At 41.8% G+C, this 22,567-nt stretch overlaps 1 protein-coding gene across 5 annotated transcripts in view; it reads left to right on the top strand.

Moving 5' to 3' along the window:
• The window catches only part of pik3r3b (phosphoinositide-3-kinase, regulatory subunit 3b (gamma)), a 252,924-nt gene that overhangs the window by 83,564 nt on the left and 146,793 nt on the right, over positions 1-22,567 (top strand). For all 5 annotated transcript variants that reach the window (XM_074636385.1, XM_074636384.1, XM_074636383.1 and 2 more), the window contains 2 exons: positions 148-222; positions 407-484. In XM_074636385.1, the coding sequence (XP_074492486.1) occupies positions 148-222; positions 407-484 (153 nt within the window). The remainder of the gene's footprint in view (positions 1-147; positions 223-406; positions 485-22,567) is intronic.

Consider the following 22,567-nt stretch of genomic DNA (forward strand, 5'->3'; position numbering starts at 1 on the left):
AATGTTTATGGCACAGTTTACTGTACATCATTAATAAATAAATAGTTTTGGGTGTAGTGAGAAAGACAATCATAAAGGGAACCATGGTTGTTGTTTTAATGTAAATTAATAAAACATAATATCACTCTCTCTCTCTCCCTTTCTCAGGCGTGGAGGCAGAGCTTCTTTCTGAAGCCGCTCCGGTGGTTGTTTGGAGACTCATCGAGGCTGTCGAGAAACACGGTGAGAAAATACAGAAACATGTGTAGCGAGCATATTCATTAAGGGAACAACTTCAACTTGCTCTGTTGAGCTGTTGTTGCAATGGAACAAACAATTGTCTTTCACTTCTTATCAATATACGTTATTTGGTGACACTCAGCTGACTTCCTCCCTTCCCTCGTCTTCTACCTGATTTTTTCTGCAGGTTTGAACAGCGAGCCTCTGTATCGAGCTCCTCCAGCCTCCAGTGGACCTGCAGAGCTGCGGCAGGCTCTGGACTCAGGTACATACTCCATGAAATAAGTAGATTCATTGAATGACAGACATGTTATCAAATGTGAGGATTTGGAACTCTTCCAACACGGCACAAGTCGCAACCGAATGCCGTCACAGTAATGCCACAACAGCGTCGGGTTACATATTTGGTTTGAAGAAAATAAAACTAGTTTATGTAAAGATTTTCACCTGGCTTTTCTGTTGTTGCAATGTGGTAGTGTGTGCAAATGAACGATGTTTGGCTTCCCTCAGTGTTACCGGTGCCTGGAGCTCCCCACTCATTTGTCGAATGACGCGAAACGCATCATTTCAAGTTGTCCGCCGGACTTTTTCCTGCGGTTGAGTGGTGGGCTTTGGGTGCTTGCAGCCTAGAGGGAGGTTGAATGTTGTTCATTTGCATACTACCAGCATTGTAGTGACAAAAAGCAGGTTGAAAACCAAAGTAGCACAGGGCAAATGGTAAATGAAAATGACAAAACTGACCAATCGCAATACTTGTAGAATCGCAATACATATCGAATCGGCACTCAAGTACTGTATCATGATGCTATCGAATCGGGATAGGTATATCGTCCCAGCCTTAGAAACATGCAGTTTGTCCTTGGTGAGAGTCCTGACTGGAGTACACTTGTTTCCACACGAGCGATGCATGCAATCAGAGGTGTGGACTCGAGTCACATGACTTGGATTCGAGCCATACTCATTATTGTCAATCGTTAAGCCACGGAAACAGATGGTCATTTAGTGTCAAAATGAGTTTTAAAATCACTGACAGCCTGTGAGAGATCAGAGAAAACTCTTATTCCTTCATATCAATATTATAAGTCAATACCATCGCTCCTTCTTATGTACCAGGTGCCAAATATCATGCAGCTATTGTGGCCGGATCTGTAACTGTCCTGTCACGTTTGAATAGAGCCATAACACAACATGTCTGAATAGCAAAAAGCCTTTATTTTAACCGATATATAAAGCCAGGGATGGATTCAGATTCCATGTCTGAAAAGTGTGAAATGTAAAGTAAGAAAACAGACCTTAAAGATGTGTGGTAATGTCATACATTTAGATTCTCTGCTGCAGTAAAAGGCAGTGACACTCAGTAACATACTGTAGAAGCAACAAGTGGCTCGACACCAACAGCCAAAGCTCCCAAATCTCCTCTCCTGCTCTCCTCTTTGTATTTAAACCAATACGAACTCCCGCTGAGACTGTACCGGGTCGTATCATCCCGCTGAGGCTTAACGGAGCCCAAATCTCTCAGACAAAAAAAGTTGGCAAAGTTTGAGTTGTTGAAGTTCAGATTTGGCACCACCAGGGAGTGCTCTGACTCCGCACTTTATTTTGGGAGGCGAGGTGGGGAACACACAAAATCAGACTCTAGGCTCCACTCTGAGGAGGAGAGGAGAGAAAGGAGGGAGGGAGGAAGAACAAAAGCATGTTTTATCACCTACAGTATGATGCTAGTGATTGGAGGGAAAAAAATGGTTATTTAGTGCAGACATTTCATTCGTCCTCACCTGTATGGAGTGACATGTACATGAAATATAGAGCTTTGGTCTTGCTGTATTTTTTGCTGACTCACCGGCACATCAAAATGGATTGGCCTGATTTACTCCAGTGACAACTCTATTCCATTCCATTCCATTGAATGTTGGTATAGTCCATGACCACTTTACAAGAATGATTTGTAGTTTTTTTCTTTTTTTTTTCTTAAAGTAACTTTTCTGTTGTTCAAGTAATTCATGAGTGACCGTTGATGTCACTTTCACACCTGTAGTTCAGTTCAGGAAAAACAGTATTTATTGTTGCTTTTTAGTGCTGGTCTATTTTGTGTTCTAAGTGACTTATTACAATCAATCCATACAGTCAGTTTTAGTGGTGTGTTGGTCTGCATCATCAGTGCTACAATACATTGACCCCAAGAGAGAAATCAAGCAGATTAGATCGCTCTTTTCAGGTGTTCTCAGACTGGTTGGTTGGTTTGCAGCAGTGTTTGATTGACAGCTTTCACACCAGCCTAAATGAACCAAACCAAACCGGTTAGTTCTGAGAGCACCCTAAGGGCATAGGTTCATCTTGGTCCCATGTTTGCAACAACGTTTTGAAGACCATCCTTAAGCCATGAACATACCATTATGAAACTACTGTATCAAGTCACGTAATAGTTAGAAACCAGTTTGTCCGTTTTCAGCATCGAATGCATCCTTTGGATATAAGAGGTGTGGACTTGAATCACCTGACTTGGACTCAAGTCAGACTTGCATAACACCTTTGATGACATAAGACTAGACTTGAATCCATTCTTTTACCTTCATTTCCTGAATCAACTAACGTGAACGCTGTTCATTCCCAGCTAGTCAAACTTTAATTCCCCAGATCATTTTCATGATATGAGTTCAGTTTCACTTGTTTTAACAAATAAATAAAAATTTTGAAAAAAGCATTCATGATTTTTGTAAATTAAATATGTTATTCTGTTGTTTAAATGCCATTACATTTGGTGGAGAGCGCATTATGAGCAAAGTTCAGGACTTGGTACTTGTCAGTCTTGACTTGGGACATGATCTGGAACTTGTCAGTCTTGACTTGGTACTTGTCAGTCTTGACTTGGGACTTGTCAGTCTTGACTTGGGACATGACCTGGAACTTGTCAGTCTTGACTTGGGACATGACCTGGAACTTGTCAGTCTTGACTTGGGACATGACCTGGAACTTGTCAGTCTTGACTTGGGACATGACCTGGAACTTGTCAGTCTTGACTTGGGACTTGTCAGTCTTGACTTGGTACTTGTCAGTCTTGACTTGGGACTTGTCAGTCTTGACTTGGGACATGACCTGGAACTTGTCAGTCTTGACTTAGGACGTGACCTGGAACTTGTCAGTCTTGACTCGGGACATGCCCTTGAACTTGTCGGTCATGACCTGGAACTTGTCAGTCTTAACTTGGGACTTGTCAGTCTTGATCTGGGACTCGACTTGGGACTTGTCAGTCTTGACTTGGGACTTGAGTGCAAAGATGTGACACTTACTGGTGACTTGCAAAACAGTGACTTGGTCCTACCTCTGGTTTAAACTGTCCACTTATTCAAACTGAGCCCAAAGTGTGTAACACAAGTAATAGAGCAGGTCTGGATTGGCAGAATTCAAAGTGGATATTTTATTTAGCAGTCAGCAGCCATCAGCAGTCATCCTGTTGTAGCTGTACAGAAACAGATTTCTGTCAGATAAAAAAAAGTAGCTAATACAAGTCAGTATGATACCTCAAATACTCCGTTAAATCTGCAGATAATCAGCGTGGTGGCAGCTGTGAGAGCTAGCAGTTCAAACACATCAGTAAATTGCACAAAGCACTAACCCTGTCAGTCTGTCATCACCTCAAAGGACCCAACGGGATGAACTCTGGGAGGGGAATCCAGACATCTACAGTAGCACTCAAAGTTCTGTTTTCAATATTTTTAGAAAATTAAATGTAATGATATCAATGATAATTCCCCTAAAATTCCCAATTCAGTTGGGGCTTTATCTGGGCATCTTGAATTTATGGGATGTCTGCTGCTCTTTAATGCACTTTCACATTGTTATTAGGGTGGAGACTGCTGGCTTTTTACTAAAGCTATTTCCTAGTGCAGCTTTAAATTCCTAACTCAATTTAGTAATTTTGAAACTATGAAAGTCCAACCCAGGCCTTTGAAACGTGGCATTCCCCTTTTAAATGTTTTATTCAGAAGATCAGGATCATAAGACCCACATTGAGAATAAATAACTTGTTATGACAGACATTTTTTCTCAGTGCATATCCAATTTTCACCAGAAAAACGTCAACAATTCTGCAAATCCAATCCAGTATATTGAGCATAAAGAATAGATTTAGTGTAGAAGACACGCACATACATGTCATGCACATACAAACACGCACCTGGCTTCCTTGGGCAGTGGTGGGAGGTCAGCGTGGGGCCATAGATATGCACATACTCAAAGTAATTGACTGAAAGGAGCTGACATGGAGGCACTCAGAGGAATTTAGCATGCAGGCTTGACACGCACACCCACATATATGTTGAGACAGAAAGGGGGCTGCATGAGAGAAATCCTCTGCACGTTATGGTGGAAAATGCAGAGAAACGCAGCCGCTGACATCCCGCAGTCACACCGGCTTTGTGTACACCAAGTGGTCTGATAGACATGGACAGATCCTATGGAATATATATGACAAAGCGGTAGCTTGTGCGCAGATTTGTGCTGACATGTGGGTGTGATGTGACGTGTGATCACACACGAAGGGGAAAAGTTTGATTTGAATGTTGGAGGTCAGGGAGGGATGGTCTGATAAAGGGGATGTGTGATGAAGGACAATGAGAGGGCAAAAAGAAAGAAGAAGAAATGTCTCTCTATCTTTGCTTTGTTGTTGCATATAGAATATGTCTATCTTTTCTCATTGTCAGAGTGTCTGTTTGAGTTGCACAGAGAGATGAGATGGAAGGTAAAGAGAAGAAATGTCTGGCTGTGTGAAAAGTCTCTCTTTATCCTGGTTTCAATGCCGTCAAACTAATGGTTGCTTCAACAGAAACACTGCAACAGCAATACTCTTAAATACATAAATTAACCTTGTTGAACTTGCAGCTCTTTTTGCTTGGTTCTCACTTCCTCTATTTCCAGGTGCATGGCTCTGGCACTACATGTTAATTATGTCTCTGCCAGGAGATTATGTATCTGGCCGTGCGTGTGTCTGTCTGTCTGTCTGTCTGTCTGTCTGTCTGTCTGTCTGTCTGTCTGTCCACAACTAATCTCGCATACTACTAGACTCATCAGCCAAATATCTTTTATGCACATTTATGACTGTATGCTCAAGGACCCTCTCATGAGAGAGAGATGGTTTCTGCACTCAGGTGTTGGTGTTCAGAGCAGAGGGAAAGGTTAGCCGTGAAGTTTTCTAGTGGCAGTAAATGTACAGTGTAGGCTACAGTTTGCCCATGAATAAACACCACAAAAATACCCCTCAATACTCAAGAAGTTCCCGTGTCTTGATTACCTGCTGCTGGAAAAAAAGTGAAGGGAGAGTCTGTGGGATTACAAACAGGTCTCTGGACTGGACAGAGCCAGAGAGCAGCACACTCTGCTCCGTAGTGCCTTTTTATTGGGCATCAACCTCACATTTACACGTGTATTGTCAAAAATATAGACGCAGCTGAGACGCAAGCTTGCACAGAGCCGGTGCAGACAGCTGCATAGATTAAAATGAGAGTGCGTGAGATGTGTGAGTGAAAAACACGTCTGATGCGCTTGCGGTCTAGACTGGGGGTTAAACCGTTGTGATTTGTATTCATTCAATCAAACATACAGCAGTGGTCGTTGCAGACACACCTGGCGGAGATCTGCACTCTACTGAGTGCACTTTTCTAGTTTGGTCATGTTTTGGCACAGTTCCTATAAATGAGCCTTCATGCAGTGTGATATGTTTTGGGTTTTTGCGTGTATGTTCACAGATTTTCGACACATAGTAAATATCTAACTGTAAATACACTCGGTGTCCTCTACATCAGGAACACCTGTACAATCTAGTACAACTGTTCTGCCATAAAGCCTACTGTTATGATGCCCATACTGTTCAGTTGTTTTTTGACAGTGTCATAGAGGACGTGTACTGCTAGTTTAAAAAAATGTATGTGTTTTGTTACCATGGAGTCAACCTCTTAGCTGTTTGCTACTTTTTTATGCCTGCATTTCTTTACATTCTGGTGAATTTGCAGTGAGTTACAGACGTCTATTTCCCAATGTAAGTCTATGGGGAAAAAGTATTTTTGGGCCCAATGGCATCACATGACGGACACGGAAGTTGCAGTACCGCCGTTTGGCCACTACGGAAGTTGGGATCAACTACCTGCACTCTTCCCTAGGGGTTTGCCCAGAACTGACAAATCAAACACTGGCTCTAGAGAGAGCCTTACACATTTTAACATATCCTGAAGGCCACCGTAGTTCTCTGACACGCTTGTGAAATGCGGTAATGCGAGTCGCAGAGTGCAAAACCATGGTACCGCCAGCCGCCGTCTGACTTTCGTTGGAAGAATGAGCAGAGGAGTACTCAGTCGGTTGCAATCTGCAACCACACCACTAGATCACTAGGTCAACCACTAGGTCAAAGGTTAACCACGGTATCTGCTGGACGTCTGGACATTTATTCAACAGACAGTTTCTCCTGATCCTCTCAGCATCATTGTCAAACGGCCAAAACAAACAAACAAAAAAAAAAATGATATGTTATCATGTAGGATAAAAGTGAGATACTGTAGTTAATGACCTATATCAGTGTTTTGCAGAACTGGTCTGGTATGTTTCATGGATCATTATTAGAGCGTGATGCATCATCAGTCACTCTGCAGGAGGAGTATCAGGGCTGCTGCAGTGCTCTGCCTCTCTTTGTTGTGTGTTTGTGCTGCATGAGTTATGGAATAATGTTATGTAACAGGGAGTTGTTGCATTGTACAGGAACAAGGCTGTTCCACAGATCCTGCCTAATTGATCTCTCTCTGTGTGTGTGTGTGTGTGTGTGTGTGTGTGTGTGTGTATGTGTGTGCATGCATTGCGTGTGTGTGTGTGTGTGTGTGTGTGTGTGTGTGTGCGCACGCATTGCGAGTGTGTGAGAGTCACACAGGCTCAGAAAGCTTTCGAGAACATTACCTCATCTAGTTGACCTCCGATTGGTACACGGCCCGGACGTTGCCATGGTGATTGCTAGCCTTTTTTAGCTGGTTGGTTCTGCCGTGCCCACACATCACTCAGTGTGTTGGCCCAGTAACTCTGAGTGTGTGTGTGTGTGTGTGACTGTATTTCTATCTTTGTGAGGACCAGATTGAGTTTTAGACCTCGAGGGTGACGACATTTGTGCAAAGTGACATTTCTTGGACAGTAGGAATATTTTGAAGTGAAGACATGTGTGAAAAGTTTGGACATTTAGGAAAGTTAGGGCATTTTTGCACATTAAGGACATTTTTAAAGAGGACCTATTGTGCTTATTTTCAGGTGCATACTTGTATTTTGGGTTCCTCCTAGAACATGTTTACATGCTATGATGTACAAAAACCACTTTATTTTCTTTCATACCGGCTGTGCTGCAGCACCTCTTTTCACCCTCTGTCTAAAACGCTCTGTTTGAGTTCCCAGTCTACTCTGATTGGTCAGCTGGCCCACTGTTGTGATTGGTCAACCAAACCAAACTCTTCAGAGTCCGTTCTAATTAGCTTTGTTTTAGGGCATGCCAAACTAGCAGCTAGGCGGTTATTATGCGAATGTCTTACTTGGTGACATCATCACATTACAGAAGAAAAGGCGGGACTTCAAGCGAGGCGTTTCAGGCAGTTCAGGAACAGTGTTTCTGTGGGGGAGAGTAACTCCCTTTGGCGTGGACTTTGGGTTTTGTAACTTTGCAGACCTTTGACATGTACAAAAAACTATATATATCACACTAAAGGAAAGGGAAAAAGCACAAAAGCGTAATAGGTCCTCTTTAAAGGTGAAAACATTTTCGATAGCAAGGGCATTTTTTTGGAAAGTGTCGACATCCTGCAAAAGTGAGGACATTTTGGAAAATTTGGAACCCTTCTGGAAAAGACATTTTTAAAAAAGAGGATCGTTTTTGAAAAGTGAGGACATTTATTTAGAACATGAAGACATTTTTAGGACAGTGAAGACATTTGCAGAAGGTGAAATCATATTTGGACTAAGAGGACATATTTTGGAAAGTGGGGACATTTGTGCAAGTGAAGAAACATTTGGACTGTGATGACAAGCTTGGAATGTCGGGACCTTTTTGGAAACATGAGACATTTTTGAACACAGGACATTTTAGCAAAGTGCCAATATTTACTGACTATGAGGGCATTTTTGGAAAGCAAGGACATTTTGGAAATAGGGACATTTAATAATTTGACATTTATCAAAATATGGCACATATATCTGAAACATATTTTGGACAGTGAGGACATTTTTGCAAAGTGACAGCATTTTTAGAAAGTGGGGTTATTTACACGTTTTGGCTAGGTGCGCCATATTTTCCTTGCAAGCCAATCAGAGCAGACTGGGCTTTTTTCGGGAGGGGGTCTTAAAGAGACGGGCACTAAAACGGAGCGTTTCAGACAGAGGGTGAATACAGGTATATTCAGACAGGCAGTATGAGAAAAAGAATGTGTTTTTATGAACATTAAAGTATGTAAACATGTTCTAGTAGAAACCCAAAATACAAGTATGAACCTGGAAATTTGCATGATACGCCCCCTTTAAGAAAGTGAGGACAGTTTTGACAGTGAGGACGTTTTGTCCAGTCCTCAGTTCATCAAAGGGCTGTTGGGGGGTTAAGACGTGGCTTTTGGATTAAGGTTAGAGGTTTAGTGGGTTAGAGCATCCATTATGTCAAAGAGTGTCCTCACAAGTATGGAAACACAAATGTGTGTGTGTGTGTGTGTGTGTGTGTGTGTGTGTGTGTGTGTGTATGAATAAGTGGGCATATGGGCATTTTCATCACTGCTGGGTTTGTGTGTATTCTTGTCAGTGTCTTGTGTGTCTGTCGGCACACTTTGACCTAGTTAGAATTTGTATGATGATTACATGGATGTACTAACAAGCACACACACACACGCACACACGCACACACACACACACACACACACACACACACACACACACACACACACACACACACACGCACACACACAGTGTGCCGACTTGTCAGGCACAGAGTGGGCAGTCTCTGTTTTGGAAACGATGACTCATGTTGGCTCAGATTGTAGCAGAATACACTTTGTACACTGTGACATACACAACACACACACACATGCTATATACATGCAGACATACAGAGACACACTGCAGCTCAGTCTGCTCACTCACACCAACGATCAATAATCATTTATGCGTCTGTAATAATTTCTCCAACTTTAACAGACATAATGAGAATCCTCTCCTCTCCTTCTCCTCCTCTCATCCATCCACCTCTTGGTCCAGATAGATGGAGACGCGATTTCTTCCTCCCCATCCACCCATCCGATCCGTTAACTGCTCGCCGCTAACAACCAATCAACCAATCTGCAGCCCTGGAACCATTAAATAACCTTTTATTTCACTGCACCTGCTTTATGTACTCTTCAATCTCTCCCTCCTCTCTTCCCTTCTCATCTTCTATCTCCTTCTCTCTCTTTTTTTATTCACTCATTCATCACCGTCCCTTCCTCCCCCCCCCCCCCCCCCCCCCCCCCCCCCACACCCACCCACCTCCCTGCCTCGGTGACAGGAGCAGCTGAGTTCAGCAAAACACAAATTAAAAGAGCTCCATCTCTCCATCCTTTTCTTCCATCTCCATCCCTCCATCCTCCCCGTCCGTCCTTCCTCTCGTCCTCTCGTCTGTCAGTCTCGGCCCCTGCTATTGGTCGGAGGTGATGTCATCATTTTCCTCTGGCGCCCGTCAATAACCTATTAGAAGCCGGCGTTTTTACAGTCAGCTGGGGAGCGAAGGAGTGCAACCACACTCGTGCACAATGGACGTGAGGTGGAAACATAAAAGCTTCTGGCTGCAGAGGTGTGTCAGCCCGTCTTAATAGAGGTATACAGCGTTTGGTAAAACTGATGAGTGGTTCTTTGTCACCGAATGCGGCGAGTTCCATGTAGTGCAGTGTGATGGAAAACGGTGTGAAAGAAAGTATGGCGTCTTTTCTCCTCTCGGCAGCCTTTTATTCCTTCCTCTGTGTGGTTTCATTCTGTTTTTTGGTTTTTTTTCACCTGGGAGAGAAAACAAGATGTAGAGATGTGAATCCATGTGTGTTTGCAGGTGTGTGTGTGTCTGTGTGTGCATTAGTTATCTGTCTGTTGAGTTGAACTGTAGCTGCAAATGTGCAGCTCTATCCCTTAAGAATTACCTTCATATTTAACGATTTGACACCTTACGATTTACGTCCAGTGCCAGTGTTTGGTGCAAATGCAGGAAGTAGTGTGTTCTTTATGTAGCGAGACATAAGGTAAGGGTGCTAAGGCCACGGTGATAGATGGGCGTGTTGCTCATCTAACTTTCATGCAGGAATCCGAGGTTCACGTCCAGTCACAGACCTGTAATTAACGTTTGTCTTTTTAGTAACCGTAACCACAATCTCTCTCTAACTTTGACCATATTGCATAGTAGTTGCCATTGGCGGATGCTATAGAGGGGGAAAACTTCCTTAAGGGGTCACTGGACTTGGTAAATGTTATTGTTTTGCAGAATTGTCCAATTTTGACGTTTGTTTTTGACTGTGGATGAAGGTGTCTTTTCAGCGAAAAAGCGACATACTTTTTTTTCAGACAAGGTCGATTTACAGAGCTTTTGCACCACGAAGGCATCAACCAATCAGGTTGTTCGGAATGGGTTGAGTTGCACCTATATTTTGAAACAACAACATGGAGGCTCCGTAATCCAAACCAGGACAGCAAACTTTATTAAAGCTTGGTTTATGGTCACCATAGTGAAGCCGACACGAGGTGCATGCGCAAGAAAATTACGTCATCGAGGCTTTCGCGTGGTGAGCGAAGGCTTCGCAAGTTGTCGCGGTGGTTTGTCATGCACCTTTGAATTTTTGTAACCACACGTCGACTGCGCACGCTGTGCTTTTCATTTCATCATGGATGCCTTCGAGGGAAGACTGGCCAAGTAGGTTGGCCTGTACAGACATCTCTACAACTGTTCATTGAAGGACCACAAGGACAATCAGATGACATTAAATTCTTGGAAAGAAATAGGCAACACACTGGGTAAAGAAGAGGCTTTTTCACGCAGTGAAAGAATATGAGAGATCGTTTTGTAAAAGCTAAAAAAAGGTCTCATGGAAAGAGTGGCGAAGAGGGGAAACATCCAGAAACGGAAAGCAATTTTGACTTGGCGGTAAGCGACAGTAATAATTACAGTACACAAATGCAATGTTTGGTGGTACGTACGTCGGTGTTTAGTGTTTACCACCGTTACCAGGCAGTCTACTTTCCTTTCCGGTACCACTTGTTGACTTCTTGTTTATCCACAGAATAATCCACCACCTTTTTGGAGCATATTGCAACGAACAACACGCTGAGCAAAAAAGCCTCTGTGCATGCTTGTAGTGAGCGCGCCATCTACAGAGGCCAACGCCACGTTGTCTCACGCTAGTATAAACAAAGCTTAAGCCTTTCAACCTTGACAAAGGCAGCACAGACCAGATCCACTCCTTCCATTCTTACATTTCGCAATTAAAGCCCTAGACATACAAAATTCGCAATTGAGTATTCCGCATTTTCGGGTTGTTTATTCGTCACGCCCCCGGTGGACTTCACTCTGTCATAAAACACAGCCTGATCTTTCCACTGAAACATGGAATATTAATAAGAGTTATCTAAACACAAATGTATACTCCTGTGGAATAAAACGTTGCTCCGAATCTCTTCAGGTAAACAGTAAACCATCAAATTTCACGATAAGACACGACTAGTTGCAGCAGTCAAAGTCGACTACATTCGGAAATGTTCATTGTACCCTCAGAAAATTCTCTCCAGCACTATCCTCCTCCTCTTCCTCCTCATCCTCCTCCTCCTCCCTGAACACTGAACAAGCTCTCAGCATCCCATTTCAATGATGTCATCTTTTGCACAGTGTTGGTGTGGCCACACACAACCTGACACCATCTGCAAATACAGCGTTTGGATATTTACTGCGTGTAAATGCATTGATAGCCTGCATATGTACCTGTCCTTCTCTTCTCTTCTCTCCTCTTCTCTTCTCTTCTCTTCTCTTCTCTTCTCTTCTCTTCTCTTCTCTTCTCTTCTCTTCTCTTCTCTTCTCTTCTCTTCTCTTCTCTTCTCTTCTCTTCTCTTCTCTTCTCTTCTCTTCTCTTCTCTTCTCCTCTCTTCTCCTCTCCTCTCCTCTCCTCTTTATCTCTGTATGCTCACTTCCTGTCTCTGATTCTTATCCCCGCCATATGTTGCCCTGTAACATGAACGACTGAAGGATACCTGTGGCTTCACCGTCTGTTAGAAACACACACACACAGTTCAGCTTTTGAAATGTTTTGTTCGGTTTTCCTCTCGCTCTGCACCTGCAAGCTAACGTTTTATTTAGCCATATCTTGCTCTTAGTCCTAACCCACAATCACACTGTGTGTGAGCTATTATTTTCATTTATATATAACCTACTTTACTATTAGCTTTTACATTAAAAGTCCGTTGCTATGTGCGCAGTTCTGATGTCGGACTCTGACGGACCATTTTTGTGTGAAATTATTGATTTCTTAAGTAAATAGCCGTATAATAAGCGGGATAATGTACAGCTAGCGGGTCATTGTTGTGAAATAAACCCCTTCAGGGCGATGCATTACTCCACCGCTTCACGTTGGGGTCCACCGCATCGCCCTGTTGGGGTTTATTTCACAACAATGACCATCTCACTGTACATTATCCCTTACATAATAAATTTCATTATTATTATTTCTGTTAGTGCTGTGGAAATATACATTATTCCGAATCTAACATGTCAACCATTATAGCACAGGTAATTCTGTCCATCGATATTTTCACTAAATCATTTATTGTAGATGGTGGATGATTTAAGTCAACACGTGCCAGACTTCACACTATCCAAACGTGTTAAGATATACAGATAGAGAGAAACATACAGTAGGCGATATGAGGGGGGATGCCATCCCCCTTGTTAGCAAAACGAGCAAAATGCATCCCCCTCGTTAACCTGCCATCCCCCTTTCTCCATCCCCTAGTAGCAGAGAGAGTGCAGGGGCAGAGGAGTTGTTTAGGTGAATATGTTAGTCTAGCCTGTCTCACTCATTGATCCTTTATCTGACTGAGGGTTGTGCCAGTTAGAATCTATGGCCCCGAACATGACTCTGAAATATCAGCAGCCTAACTGTGTATTGATAAATCCATGGCGCTGTCCGTGGTGCTGAAGTGGCAGACGGGTTGGTAATTGCGACTTTTCCTCCAAGTCATGCCCTTCTGTCAGTTTCGTCTTGGATCTATAATATTCTCTACACTATACAGCTGGGAGGTGGGACCTAGGGAGTCGTTCACGGGGCCGTTCGCCAGTCGCAGGTGAACAGAACAAACCGTTTGATCCGTCCCCCCTGTTGGAAATTAATAAATCCCCTACTGTATACAGATACGCAGTATATGAATAATATACAGAAGGGATGGATCAAATTCCCTTTAAAGTCAAACTGCAGCCTTTCTACAGTACAAAAGCACTTAGTGTGATGTTTTTATTAATCTTAAATTCTGACTCAGCTACTGGAGCGTTTGCACTCTGACTGAACTGTCACACTCCGCGTCAACTCAAAAATGATAAGGCTTCTATAAAATCAGATTGGCGGCTTCTCAAAAGTGACGTACAGTATTTGAAATAAAAAATGAAACACAAGGTATTCGTATGGGTGCAGTATATTGCGTCTGTGAGACTGACGAATGAAAACCACATCTGTGTGAGAAATGGGCTTTTTTTTCCGGAGGAGATGAGTTATCCTTTAAAGCCGAGTCTCTCTCAACTATTATTAAATTTTGGCCTTCGGATGAACTTCCTTTTCTCTGCAATCTGAGTGGTTAATTTTTTTTCTCTTCTCTTTGTTCCGTCTGCCAGTTAGAGAGTTTCTGCGCCACCCTCTCTTTTTTGTTATTTTCTTTCTGTCTCTCCGTCCTCCTGTTGCATCTCTCTGAGTCCATGTTGTGATAGCAGCGTGTGTGTGTGAGCAGAATGCCAAGGACAGATGGGTAGACGGAGAGGTGAGCGGGTTCACACATACAAATATGCACACACTAACACATGCACTTCCATACTCACACTGCAAACTCCTGCATAGCAGCAGTGGTGGGAAATATTTGACTATATTCAGTATAGAAACAGAGTAGTTCAGAGGGTTCAGACTGAGATTATCACCCAAAACACACACACACACACACACACACACACACACACACCCTTAACCCTGTACACTTGGTTCTGTGGCCAGTGAGGAATGCTTTTTTTCTTTACTAAATCCATCACTGTCTTGTTTGGTTCTCCGTTTCTCAGAAGGAGTGGACAATTTTTCAAGCCAAACCTTAGAAAGGTCCTGAAATGACCGTAAAAGACAAACACAGACCAGCTCATAGAGATACAAACTTTTTTAAAGGGGACATATGATACTCATTTTCAGGTTCAAACTTGTATTTTGAGCGTGCGTGCGTGCGTGCGTGCGTGCGTGCGTGCGTGCGTGCGTGCGTGCGTGCGTGCGTGCGTGCGTGCGTGCGTGTGCCTCATGCTCAGCTGATTATTGCTCATCTGCTTTGGATTTGTGGTGATATTTGAAAACAGACAAGTTCATCACACTGAGGTTCTCCCATCGTCTGTCACCTCCGGTACGCTCCACTGGTGTCAGACTGTAGAATAGTGTGTTAGTGTGGTTGTTCTGCACTGTCACCTCTGATATCTATCACCATGTGTGTGTGTGTGTTCGTGTGTGTATGTATCTTTACAATTGGCCTCAGATAAACTGAAGTCATATGAGCAAAAACCTCCCGATTGTTTTTCTTCATCTCCATCTCTCTAAACACACACACACTTGCAAACACATATTTTATCAGCATCTGACCTTCTTTCTATCTGTTAGGAATGTATGAACCCTCCCGTGTTTCATCATAAATCGGCAAACCCATGACCGGTCTGTTTGTGTTTCCATATTTGCTGTTTGATCTATTTGTTTATGAGGACACACAACGGGAGCTTCAGGAGTCGATGGCTATCTCTCTGCTCACGGTGTGTGTGATGGAAGATGAAGATTAATAAATTCAATAACAGACACAGTCTGCACTTTGAAATTTTTTCTACGTCGTGGGCATGATCATCTCCAACAGGTCAGATGAGAACATCAGGCCACACGAAACAGCCTTTTTGCTGTGGTTAACAGCTCCCAGTGAGGATGCAACAGTTTGGACAACAGGGGAATTTAGACTTTTCTCATTTAGATGAAGCCAAATGGTTGTCACGAAAAGAGAAAAGAAAGACATGCAGTCGTGCCATATAGTTAAACATCAAGCAGCAGGTTTTCGAATGTTCTCAGTGTTGCTTCTTTAGTTCAGCAGATGCTTTTCCTAAAGCTGAGCCGTTCCTCATTTCTGCTTGTTAGTTATGCTTTTATGCCGAAGGCCGGAGGCATTGTGTTTTCAGGCAACCTGGTCTCACTCCCAACTTGTCAAATATAGCTGATTGGGCAGTGCATACTTTAGCGACAGTATGTGACTGAACAGGCTCGCTACTAACTCCAATGTAAACCCACCCACAGCGTTATTCAATGGTTGGAGCCGCTGATGTAGTATTAATAGTGTGAGAGTCCACTCAAGGCGGACGGGAGGGGCGGTGGATGGGTCAAACTCACACAAGACTTTCAACCAGGAGACTTCTGTTCTTGTTAGTCACGTGACTCATCGGTATCATCAGACCTGTGAGTCACGTGAGTCGCTAGTCAGTGAAGTTAACGTCAACCATGACCGTTTCCTAATCCTAACAAAGTGGTTGTGTTGCCTTAACCTAACTTCCCCGGTCCGTCCAAAAGTAATCAAAGAGGGGTACCCTGTGTGTTGGTTTCTGATGCCAAGGGGCACTGACCAAGCGGCGATATTTGACGAGTTAGGAATGAGAATGTGTTGCTTCAGCTTTTCCATACATCCGTCCGTCCGTTCGTACATCTGTCTGACCCATTCTTGTGAACGCGATATCTCAGGAACATCTGAAAAGGAATTTCTTCAAATTTGGCCCAAACGTCCACTCAAGGATGAACTGATTAGATATTGGTCAAATGTCAAAGGTTAAGGTCACCATGACCTCACAATACACGTTTTTTGGCCATAACTCAAGAATTCATATGCTAATTATGACAATTTCACAGAAATTTCTAACAGGATAAAATAAGGAAGTGATTACATTCTGGACAGACATGGATGCACACTGCAACTTGACCAGTTGGCGGAGGGATACAACAATACGAGGCGATAGTTTTAGTTTGGTTTTATACCATTTTGTCAGTCTAATCTTATCAAGGTTTTATGTTTTTGAATCTGTCAAAAAATGTGATGGCAATTAACATTATCCATCAGGGGATTTAATTTAATGAATTACCAAATGTCTCCCTTGATGATCTTTTCATTTATTTTTTTTTCATTAAAATTGCAGGAGCATTGATCATTTCCCCTTTTACCCCCCTGGAGCTTCACATGTCTCCGCTCATGTCATGCTACAGCAGGATTTGCAGAGATATCGTATTCAGATAGCATATTTCTGTGGTGTTGTAGTAGTTCTGTTTTATGTATAAACTGAACATTAATAGTAGGTGACACCACAAACAGAAAAACCTATAATACCTCCTTTCATTTCAGCTGCATTAGTGTCAGATTATCTCTAAATTTTGATTCTGTAAAACCCACGTTTTACTTTGAGCAAATACTGTAATCCACTGCAGTGCATATAAGATTCTGACATTTGCAGATACTTATTTCAGGTGTGAACAGAAATGCTGGCTGCTCCCATGGCAATGTGTGAACCTATAATACATCCGCTTTGAATTTCTCAAGAAGCTTACTGTTGTTTATTCCCAGGAGAACTGCTTTTTTTTTTTTTTAAAGCGGCAGCTCTCCTCTCAAACAGCATTGATTTAAATGTGGATCTCTATTGTACTCGAATTCTTTGACAGCCAATTCTGCCTCTATCGGTCCCTAACTCTCTCAGCTTTAATTTAATCACTGGCATTGGATTAGCCGGGAACGACTTTTCCACGAATCCGCTGGATTGCGTTGCAGTTTTTGGTCAGAGAATTACTTGTTCGACTGAGTCAGAGCGCTGTAATGCTGGCGAGAGCAGATGATCACACAGCTTTTGTAGTGTAATGAGATTCTTATTGGAATGCTGCTGTGAGGACACACACACACACACACACACACACACACATTACTAACAGGCAAACACACAATGCACAAAGATGAACACAGGGGTTTTGTGTTTTACATTAAAGTGCAGCTTTATCTGATTAAACCATACTGCCGTCACTGTGTATGAACGGGGGATTGATTTTGTCCTTCAAATTTCCTGTGGCTCAAGTTCAAGTTCAGTCAGAGTGCGTCTTTCTTCTGTGTCGGTTCTGCTTGTTACGGCCTTGGACTAGTCAGCGTTTACTTCAAAAGAGACGGGGTCCTTCGCTCAGCCTCTTTTACGTCTACGATAAGACCTCCTTACATCTACTGTACCTGTACACGCTGATTCCAGATAACAGAGACACTCAGTGTTCTGCCATTAAACGCCTCGCTGCGGTGACCTCAACACTAATCTGAACAAATTCAAACAGGCCTTCCTTAGTTCCTTTGAGAGCGTCCTGTAGCAGACAGCCTGTCTGTGATTTGACAACCTTGACCAACTTAAAATGAGACTTAGAGTTAAAGGACCGGTGTGTAGCATTTAGAGGGGATATATTAGCATAAATGGAGTATAATGGTCATTATTATGTTTTTATTAGTGTATAATTAATCACCTGAAACTAAGAATCATGTTTTTGTTAGCTTAGAATGAGCCCTTCATATCTACACAGGGAGCGGGTCCTCTTCACGGAGTCCACCATGTTGCTCCGCCATGTTTCTAGCCCTGAACGGACAAACCAAACACTGTCTCTAGGAAGAACCTTTTGTGTTTTTACGTTACTTGAAGGCCACTGTAGGTTCTCCGACACACTTAGGAAGGGAAGGGTGAGCGGAGGGATATTCAGTTGGTTGCAATCTGCAACCTCAATGCTAGATGCAACTAAATCCTACAAACAGGTCCTTAAAGATCTGTTTTTATGTTACTACAATACCCAGTAGTCTTTGCAAATGTCGATGCCCCCTTCATGTGTGGGATGGAAGTTAGCGTTGTAAAGATTCCATGTTTACGACTTGTGAGCATTCACGTCATCTACAAATCAAGAGGGTTAAAGAATACTGTGCATGGTCTCTAAATAATTATATCCATTCATTTTGCAGTCAATTGTCTTGAACAAAAGACTTTTGCTTATTTGACATCCATGTTATTTATGTGCCAAGTTGGATAAATTGGAGCTTTCAGAACAAACATAGTTTCTTAATCGTAGTTATGACTCGTCAAAAACATAATTATGGTAACTCCTTTATTACATGAATGTGGCATGAGCCACAATTAACCATAACGCTAACATTATGTCAGAGACTTTGCTTGAACACAGAGTCTATGTATTGTTAAAATACATAACATACGGAGCAATGGCTACAGTTTTGGGAAACGTTCAGATCCAACTGTGAACATATGTTCTTTGATAATTGGCTACTGATGGCAGCTAAGCTATGCTAGAAAACGTTTGGCAACATGTAAAGTGCTATAGTATTAGATAAAAATGTTTCTGGCTACATACATTTGTAACTGTCCAACAATATCTAAGCTCGCTGACTGCTTGTCAAACCACAATGTGTTTTGTTGTTGATTGATTTCTAATAATAAACATATATTTACATAGAGCAAGCATAAAGCCCACTCCCATGTTGATAAGAGTATTAAACACTTGACAAAAAAAATGTGCGATTAATCTGGATTAACTCTGGACAATCATGCGATTAATTGTGATTAAATATTTTACTCTATTGACAGCCCTACTTATAATTTCTTTTGATTCAAGTTGTGCTGAGTAACCTCAGGTCTGATTGTCTACCTTTAATGAAAATTACTTCACCTAACCTTCAAACAGGAAATACAGATTAACTACTATCCACGTACATCTAACTCTCCGCCCAGTCTCATCGAAGCCAATCAACCATTCCTGTCAAATGGATCCTGTGTAAGATGCAGCAATCCAATAACTAGACCCTGCTCTTGACTATTGACCCGGCTTTACTCCATTCATTCATCTGCCCATCTGTCAACCGTTCTCCAGCCAGTGTCAGACAAAGCCTTGATTAGCCGACTGACGGATCAAGTACGAAGAGGAAATTGGCCACGTGCATGTGTGTGTGTATAAGCTTATAGTCCGATATGATGTAAGAATATAAAAACAGAAGATACAACAGATGAGAGAAATCATGAGTGAGGAGACGGATCGAAGGTGAAGTGACGGGTCGAAGTTGTTCCTTCGGGAGGAAAGATCAGAAAAATCTGTCGGAGCCTGTCGATGCACAGAAATGTACAGGAAGTGATAATCAATAATGACCTATTAGGGTATGAATGTACACGTAGACTACATTTGTGTGTTTCTACGTATCCATCTTGAGGTCACGTTTGATGAGCAAACAAATCTGAATCTCCAAAGCTTATCAGTGTTCCTGCCGTGTGTGAGTCTGTGCGTGTCTATTGACATATTCCCACACTTTTACATTTTGTTCACCTGTTTAAAGAAAATACAACTTCTTGGACATGATTTTAAAAATAAAAAAAATAAGATTTTCAGTGACATAAGGTGGCAAACATATTTAGACAGGATATGGGGATGTTTCATTGGAAGGCTGCAGAGAAGGGGAGGGCGAGACAGAGAATTGAGACTTGAACTTCGGATAAGGAGACAGAGAAAGAGAGAGAGAGAGGAAGATAGAGGACTGAATTGATCTGGGGATTTCTCGTTCCCAATCCCTCAGTGAGCAGTGTAATGATGCTGCGTTGGCTGTGGCCCCAGAGTACGACTCGTTTCATCAGATGTCATTAAAGCTAACCTGCTGACTTAAGCTGTTCTGCCTGGCATACCTCACCATACCCCTCAACCCAGCAGAGCCATGCTGGCCTCTACTACCTAATGTTAATTATGTCTGAACATCATTTTAAAGCTGCAAAATTTGATATTTTGCATAGAACAGGGGCAGTGTTTGGTCAGTCTGTGGGACCTTCCATTCTCCATGTATCTGCTGAAAAGGCATGGAGCTCTTCAGTTATATAGGAATACTGATCAGTATTCATTGTGTTCATAACTATTTCAGTGGGGGTATTTATGTTATTTGTAACATGGTTATATGGAAATAAATAGTGTTTTGAAGTAAAACTCCCAATAAACGGTCAATATGTATACAGTACACATGAATAAAACATGAAGACCGCCTGCGTTTATCTTTATAAATTGTATCATAAATGGTGTATTTTAGTGTATTTTCATCAAATTTAAAGTCCCAGTTGTAATAACGAGTAGTAGAACACCTTCAGTTGCATCATTATCTATGGGATTTTTGTTATAATGGTGATATTGCATTTGAAATTATATAATAATTAATAATTATATATATATTTTTTTATTGCTTCTCCATTGTGATCTCCATGGTAATATAGTTCAGTTTACTTTTTAATTATTCTTATTCCTTAGCTTCTCACCTTTGAAATGAAACCAAATATGTATCTAAGCCTAATGGTTGAGCAGCTAGTCCTGACTAATTTTTGATAGCTATTTCAGGTGTTTTTTTTTCAGAGGGATAGGGCAAGGGCTTAACAGGTTAACAAGCTAAAAACACACATCATATTTTCCCCTAATAAAGTAGTAAGGTTACACGTTAGCAAGCCGATGCTTGTATACACATCCAGCAGACAGAAAACAACATTATCATTCAATTTGAGTCTTGTTTGTGTCCACATGATGAATGTAAGTCCAATATTCACTGTTCTTTTAGCTCTGGTTTGGTCCCCACCGACTCCTGAGAAAGATATATGGCTATTTAGCTGCTAGATGTTCCACTCTCTTCACCTCTCTTCAACTAGCGATTGAGACCATAAACTCATGTTTACTGAGGTAATAAATCAAGTGAGAAGTAGGCTCATTTTCTCATAGACTTCTATACAATCAGACTTATTTTTTCCAACCAGAGGAGTCGCCCCCTGCTGGCTATTAGAAAAAATGCAAATTTAAGGCACTTTTGCATTGACTTCACTTTTCAGACGCGGATGTTGCCCACTGGAATAAGGTTGATGAGAACGCTTAGACTGAGACTGAAGTAAACAGTAAATGTGCCGTAAAACTCAAAGTATGACCTTTAAAGGGGCCATAAAAGAGGCTAAAAAGATCCATAGAGCTGAGGGTAGCTGCAGAGTTGAGTGATAATTCCCTTTGGGTTTATCACAACAAGTTACGCCTTTTAAAATCCATTTGGTCCATTGTTAATATTAAAATGTGGATTAGTGAAGCTTTAAGATCATCAACAGGAAAGGACAGACAATTTGTTTTCCTCCTTGACTTCTGTAAACATTGCTGGGAACCTCTGGTTTTAATGCTGGCTACATCTGTCTCATAGTAACAGTTGTCTGGTCCTAATCTGCAGTAAACAAGTCAGCAGACACTTGCAAAGGGATTTACTGTCCTCCTCCGCAGAAAAACACATAACACAGGCCTGTAGATTCCCTAACTCCTCTGGGCTTAGACACTTTTCAGGCTGACTAACTAGCACACACTGTACATCCAAAAGGCAACTTCATTGTGTGGACAGGTGAGATAGTAGCACAGCTAAATTAGCTTGCATGTCCTTGTGAAATAGACGGTGTTAGAAACTCGGTTACTGTAGGTGATGATTAGGGCTGCACAATTTTGAAAAAGAATATCTAATTGCAATTATTTTGACTGATATTGCAACTGCAATATGATTTGCGATATTAGAGGGAAAGGTAATTTTTACATATTATTTTCTCGTTTTCATTGAAAAACATATTAACATGTTTATGGTGGGAATTTTTGCGGGGAACTGTACCAAAAGAAGATGTTTTATTAAGCCTGTAGAATATGATATGTAGGCCAGGACAATATTTAATTTAAAATGTATTTTGACACACATTTTGCCTTTAACAAATACTGCAATATGAAAATTGCATTAGGCCATATTGTGATTTTGATAAAATTGATTAATTGTGCAGCCCTAGCGGTGATCTTACAGCAACATGCTAGTTAGCTGGGAACATAATAGCGCTAGCCAGCCATGATAGCCCATCAAGCTAGTTGGCTTCCTATAGAGTCTTCAGTCTGAAGTGTAGTTCCATACACTGATAAACCAGAGACTGAACTACACTGAATAATTACCCAAATGAGTTGGTTATATTGTATTTATATTACATCTCTAT

This window comes from Sebastes fasciatus, chromosome 5 (assembly GCF_043250625.1).
Source record: "Sebastes fasciatus isolate fSebFas1 chromosome 5, fSebFas1.pri, whole genome shotgun sequence".
Lineage (NCBI taxonomy): Eukaryota > Metazoa > Chordata > Actinopteri > Perciformes > Sebastidae > Sebastes > Sebastes fasciatus.